The sequence below is a fragment of the Cherax quadricarinatus genome, chromosome 93 (genome assembly GCF_038502225.1).
Source record: "Cherax quadricarinatus isolate ZL_2023a chromosome 93, ASM3850222v1, whole genome shotgun sequence".
Classification (NCBI taxonomy): domain Eukaryota; kingdom Metazoa; phylum Arthropoda; class Malacostraca; order Decapoda; family Parastacidae; genus Cherax; species Cherax quadricarinatus.
The window spans coordinates 4,248,694-4,255,953 of NC_091384.1; the positions used below are offsets into that span (position 1 = coordinate 4,248,694).

General features: G+C 46.6%; 1 protein-coding gene across 1 annotated transcript in view; it reads right to left on the minus strand.

Annotated features, from left to right (window-relative positions):
- Nucleotides 1–7,260, minus strand: part of LOC138855409 (tyrosine-protein phosphatase Lar-like) — a 1,956,413-nt gene that overhangs the window by 574,373 nt on the left and 1,374,780 nt on the right. The window contains exon 5 of the mRNA XM_070104642.1: nt 753–1,046. Coding sequence (XP_069960743.1) covers nt 753–1,046 — 294 coding nt within the window. The remainder of the gene's footprint in view (nt 1–752; nt 1,047–7,260) is intronic.

Consider the following 7,260-nt stretch of genomic DNA (forward strand, 5'->3'; position numbering starts at 1 on the left):
GTTCCCACAATGTAACTATCACATAGAATAGTGTAACAACACACTGTGGGTGTTCCCACAATGTAACTATCATATAGAATAGTGTAGCAACACACTGTGGGTGTTCCCACAATGTAACTATCATATAGAATAGTGTAGCAACACACTGTGGGTGTTCCCACAATGTAACTATCATATAGAATAGTGTAGCAACACACTGTGGGTGTTCCCACAATGTAACTATCATATAGAATAGTGTAACAACACACTGTGGGTGTTCCCACAATGTAACTATCATATAGAATAGTGTAGCAACACACTGTGGGTGTTCCCACAATGTAACTATCATATAGAATAGTGTAGCAACACACTGTGGGTGTTCCCACAATGTAACTATCATATAGAATAGTGTAACAACACACTGTGGGTGTTCCCACAATGTAACTATCATATAGAATAGTGTAGCAACACACTGTGGGTGTTCCCACAATGTAACTATCATATAGAATAGTGTAGCAACACACTGTGGGTGTTCCCACAATGTAACTATCATATAGAATAGTGTAGCAACACACTGTGGGTGTTCCCACAATGTAACTATCATATAGAATAGTGTAACAACACACTGTGGATGTTCCCACAATGTAACTATCATACAGAATAGTGTAGCAACACACTGTGGGTGTTCCCACAATGTAACTATCATATAGAATAGTGTAGCAACACACTGTGGGTGTTCCCACAATATATAACTATCATGTTAGAGTACTTACGGTCATCTGAGAGTACTTCCAGCTTGGCTGACGCCCTGATAGTGTCGCCGGCAGCGTTCTCAACCACGCATTCGTACTCAGCCTCATCTCTCTGGTACTTTACGGGCTCGATCCTCAGTATGGAGCCTCCGGGCACCTGCAGGACGATGAATCGCGCGTTGCCGCTGATTCTGCGGTTGTTTTTACGCCACTGAATCTTGGGTTCAGGGTTTCCGGTGGCCCGACAGGTGAACGACGCTACGCGATCGCTCATGACGCGCTGGTCCCGCGGCTTCTCCTCGAATTGCGGCGGATCTGTCGGGAAGAAACAAGGGACGCGAGTTAGAGTCTAACTCAGAGGTATTAACCCGTCTCCTGGGGGAGTGGCAGGCAATCACAAGTTCACTCAAGACATGTACGATCAGCCATATAGCAGGTCAGCTATATGGGTCAGCCATATAGCAGGTCAGCTATATGGGTCAGCCATATAGCAGGTCAGCTATATGGGTCAGCCATATAGCAGGTCAGCTATATGGGTCAGCCATATAGCAGGTCAGCTATATGGGTCAGCCATATAGCAGGTCAATCATATAGGTCAGCTATATGGGTCAGCCATATAGCAGGTCAGCTATATGGGTCAGCCATACGGGTCAGCTATATGGGTCAGCCATACGGGTCAGCTATATGGGTCAGCCATACGGGTCAGCTATATGGGTCAGCCATACAGCAGGTCAGCCATACAGCAGGTCAGACATGTGGGTCAGCCATATAGCAGGTCAGTCATGTAGCAGGTCAGCCATATAACATGTCAGCCATATAGCAGGTCAGTCATGTAGCAGGTCAGCCATATAACATGTCAGCCATATAGCAGGTCAGCCATATAGAAGGTCAGCCATATAGGTAAGCCATATAGGTCAGCCATATAGCAGGTCAGTCATATGGGTCAGCCATGTAGCAGGTCAATCATATGGGTCAGCCATATAGCAGGTCAGTCATGTAGCAGGTCAGTCATGTAGCAGGTCAGCCATATAACATGTCAGCCATATAGCAGGTCAGTCATATAGAAGGTCAGCCATATAGCAGGTCAATTATATGGGTCAGCCATATAGCAGGTCAACTATATGGGTCAGCCATATAGTAGGTCAGCCATACGGGTCAGCTATATGGGTCAGCCATACAGCAGGTCAGCCATACAGCAGGTCAGCCATATAGCAGGTCAGCTATATGGGTCAGCCATATAGCAGGTCAGCCATACGGGTCAGCTATATGGGTCAGCCATACAGCAGGTCAGCAATATGGGTTAGTCATATAGCAGGTCAGTCATGTAGCAGGTCAGCCATATAACATGTCAGCCATATAGCAGGTCAGTCATGTAGCAGGTCAGCGATATAGCAAGTCAGCCATATAGCAGGTCAGCCATATAGTAGGTTAGTCATATAGCAGGTCAGTCATATAGCAGGTCAGTCATATAACAGATCAGCCATACTGCAGGTCAGTCATATAGCAGGTCAGCCATATAGCAGGTCAGTCACATAGGTCAACCAAATAGCAGGTCAGCCATATAGCAGGTCAGCCATATAGCAGGTCAGCCATATAGCAGGTCAGCCAAATAGCAGGTCAGCCATATAGCAGGTCAGCCACATAGCAGGTCAGTCATATAGCAGGTCAGCCATACAGCAGGTCAGCCAAATAGCAGGTCAGCCATATAGCAGGTCAGTCATATAGCAGGTCAGCCAGGTAGTTACATTGTGGGAACACCCACAATCATATAGAATAGTGTAGCAACACACTGTGGGTGTTCCCACAATGTAACTATGCAGGTCAGCCATATAGCAGGTCAGCGGGGCCAGGAGCTGTGACTCGACCCCCAGCAACCACACACAAGTGCGTCCACACAAAGGAGTCACCTTCAATGAATAAGCTGAGAAATTTGTCACCCAGGGATCTGGGACTGATCCCCCGCGAGGACAGAAGAAACCAGAAATAAGCAACGCTGATGGAAGGAGGAAATGTGTGAAATACAATAAAGTGTAGTACCGAAGAGGGCACTTCAGATGAAGCGAAACTGAAGCCTCTTCTCCCACACACACTTCAGCTGTATCACTCAGACATCAGACAGACTTTGGTAGCCAAAGTTGGCAGAATATGAGAGACAGAGACACAGACAGAGACACAGACAGACAGAGACAGACACAGAGACAGAGACACAGACAGAGACAGAGACAGAGACACAGACAGACAGAGACAGGTTTGCAACAAGACTAGTCCCAGAGCTAAGAGGTATGTCCTACGAGGAGAGGTTAAGGGAAATCAACCTGACGACACTGGAGGACAGGAGAGATAGGGGGGACATGATAACGACATACAAAATACTGAGAGGAACTGACAAGGTGGACAAAGACAGGATGTTCCAGAGATTGGACACAGTAACAAGGGGACACAGTTGGAAGCTGAAGACACAGATGAATCACAGGGATGTTAGGAAGTATTTCTTCAGCCACAGAGTAGTCAGTAAGTGGAATAGTTTGGGAAGCGATGTAGTGGAGGCAGGATCCATACATAGCTTTAAGCAGAGGTATGATAAAGCTCACGGCTCAGGGAGAGTGACCTAGTAGCGATCAGTGAAGAGGCGGGGCCAGGAGCTCGGACTCGACCCCCGCAACCTCAACTAGGTGAGTACAACTAGGTGAGTAAACAGATGACAGGCTCAGGCAGCCACAGTGTATAGAATATGAGCGAGAGACAGAGACAGAGAGAGACAGAGAGACAGACACAGACAGACATATCAGTCACATCCAGTGTATACAAGATAACCATCACAGCAGTTCATTATAAGCCCCAGTCACTGGAAGCAGTTGAATAAGGCTCAATCCAGCGTCCAGCCATCAACCCCAGGTCTCTCAACCCTCACAACACTAACACACACAAAATCCCCCAATACTTTTCCAATATGACAAAAAAACAGGTCAAAGCCTTTTGTACTCTTTGAAGGTTAAGACTATCAAACCTTTCTCTTGTGAACACAATCACGTTTCGTTTAATTAATCAGAATTGTGTCGTCTCTCAAACTACAAAAGTTATGGAAATTATTCACAAAAGTAGATCTTTTGTTTGGAAGACCACTATGGAAGCTGCAATGATCACTGGGGCCAGGAGCTATGACTCGACCCCTGCAAACAGAATTAAGTGAGTACTGGAAACTATAACAGACGCCTTCCCCCCCCCAGTCCAAACACACACACACTCAGCGAAGAGGCGGGGCCAGGAGCTATGACTCGACCCCTGCAACCACAAATAGGTGAGTGTACACAGAGTTGGACCTGACTAGCTTGTGCTACTAGGTCAGATGCCGTGCTCGTTGGGTGAATGTGACCTGACCTGACTAGCTTGGGGCATTGGCTTAAGCAGGTAGGAGACTTGGACCTGCCTCGCATGGGCCAGTCTGCCTTCTGTAGTGTTCCTTCTTTCTTATGTTCCTAACACAGCTTAAAGAGTGGGTGTGACTGGGCCCTGGAGGGCAGATACAAGTGAAGTTAGTCGATTGTGGCAGGACCAGGAGCTATGACTCAACCCCCTGTATATACCATTAGGTACACACACACAGAAAAGGCAAGTAATGAATCATTCGAAGGAGAGAGAGAGAGAGAGAGAGAGAGAGAGAGAGAGAGAGAGAGACAGACAGACAGACAGACAGAGACCTGCCAGGTTAGGAAGCATGGAGGTTGACCTCCAGGTATCACAGGTCATACTTACGTGTACTAAACTCAATGTAGGTCAGGACCTGCTCAGGTTGTCCTCCAGGTGTGCTATCCTCATCTTCCTCATCCTCGCCTCCTCCTCCTCCTCCTCCTCCTCCATCTCCTCCTCCTCCACCTCCTCCAGGGTCGCCTTCTGCCGTAGTGTTTACGACAGTGTTGGTATCCACTGTAGCACCAGCTGTACCAAGGAGGGGGAGGGTGGGGGGTTGTAGTTCTTCTCTCCCTCATCACAACCCCCAACAACCACCACATAGCTTTATATATACTCAATTATAACATGTTATCACGGTGTTATCACGGTGTTATGTCACACACACACACAGGTAACAAACATGGTGATGCCGGGATATGTTACGTGGTATACTTATTGTATATTACAGCATACTCGTTATACTACGTTCACTATATATATATATATATATATATATATATATATATATATATATATATATATATATATATATATGTGTGTATGCAAGGAATTCGCAAGAGCAGGCGAAATATACACAAACACTGATCTCTGGCTGAAGGAGACTCGAACCTACGAACCCTGGAACAAGGTACGCAGTGCTATACCAATCTACCCACACTGCAGGGGATGAGATGAAAAGCTGTAAGCCTTCTCCCTGAAAGCTGGCTGCCTTGGATCAAAGTCTAGCGCAAGCTGGACTCCAAGGTATTGGTCCAGTGTGGGTAGATTGGTAAAGCACTGCGTACCTTGTTCCAAGGTTCGTAGGTTCGAGTCTCCTTCAGCCAGAGATCAGTGTTTATATATATATATATATATATATATATATATATATATATATATATATATATATATATATATATATATATATATATCGTGCCAAATAGTTAAAATTTGCTATTTTTGGCTTAAATAGCAACGCTCTTCTTGCCGAACAAGGCGAAAAATTGTGTTTGCAATAATTTCGCAAAAATCATCCTGAATCTAACCAAAACAAAAATATATTTCTGTTTATTATTAAATTATTGTAGACTTATCTAAAATATATTTAGTTGGATTAGGCAAAACTGTGCTTGTTATAATAAGGTCAGGTAAGTTTTCTAAGGTTCTTTTGGTACAAAATTATTAATTTTCACATTAACATAAATTAGAAAAATATATCTTTAAACGTATAAGAGAAAATTTTAGAAGAACTTAATTTTAAATGAGTTCTTGATAATTGACCAATTTTACCTATTTGGCACCATACACACACACAAAACACACACACACACACAACACACACACACACACACACACACACACACAACACACACACACAACACACACACACACACACACACACACACACACACACACAAACACACACACATATACACACACCATGAACACAAAAATAAATGGAGAGGGGATCGAACTGAGGTCCTTTAAGTACCAAGCTTTACACTCTATCAGAAAAGTGCTTGACAACTGCTACACCAGCTGCCACATGTTGCACCAGCTGCGACATGCTGCACCAGCTGCCACATGTTGCACCAGCCTCCACCAGCTGCCACATGCTGCACCAGCTGCGACATGCTGCACCAGCTGCCACATGTTGCACCAGCCTCCACCAACTGCCACATGCTGCACCAGCTGCCACATGTTGCACCAGCCTCCACCAGCTGCCACATGCTGCACCAGCCTCCACCAACTGCCACATGCTGCACCAGCTGCCACATGTTGCACCAGCCTCCACCAGCTGCCACGTTACAACAGCCTCCACCAGCTGCCACATGCTGCACCAGCTGCCACATGTTGCACCAGCCTCCACCAGCTGCCACATGTTGCACCAACCTCCACCAGCTGCCACATGCTGCACCAGCTGCCACATGTTGCACCAGCCTCCACCAGCTGCCACATGTTGCACCAACCTCCACCAGCTGCCACATGCTGCACCAACTGCCACATGTTGCACCAGCCTCCACCACCTGCCACATGTTGCACCAGTCTCCACCTGCCACATGTTGCACCAGCCTCCACCAGCTGCCACATGTTGCACCAGCCTCCACCAGCTGCCACATGTTGCACTAGCCTCCACCACCTGCCACATGTTGCACCAGAGAGAGAGAGAGAGAGAGAGAGAGAGAGAGAGAGAGAGAGAGAGAGAGAGAGAGAGAGAGAGAGAGAGAGAGAGAGAGAGAGAGAGAGAGAGAGAGAGAGAGACTGCAACTGTCTCACACAAGTCTTTGTGGTAATAGTAACTCCAGCACTGGTAGGAAGTCCTGTCGTAACTACTGAACCAACACTGGAACACACTACGACATCCCTATCTGTCTACTGACATCTCTAGGTCAAAACGACACATATGGTTACTACCATGACATCCAGCGCCAGGAAATATAATACTGAGGATACAGCTGGCTTTTGTTCCCGGAAAGAGAGAGAGAAAGTTGTACATGTCTGGTATACGTGTCGACAAGATGAAGGATCAGACCTCAGTGCAATATCTGGGTATCTTATGTAGACGTTTCGCCCTCCCAGTGCCTTCATCAGTGGCAGTATCTTCAGCCACCCCACTACCCTCACTATCAGCACACCACTACCACCAACACCATCACCACCCACACTACCCTCACCATCACCCACACTACCACCAACCTCTCATCACCACCCACACTACCACCAACCTCTCATCACCAGCCACACTACCAACCTCTCATCACCAGCCACACTACCAACCTCTCATCACCAGCCACACTACCACCAACCTCTCATCACCAGCCACACTACCAACCTCTCATCACCACCCACACTACCACCA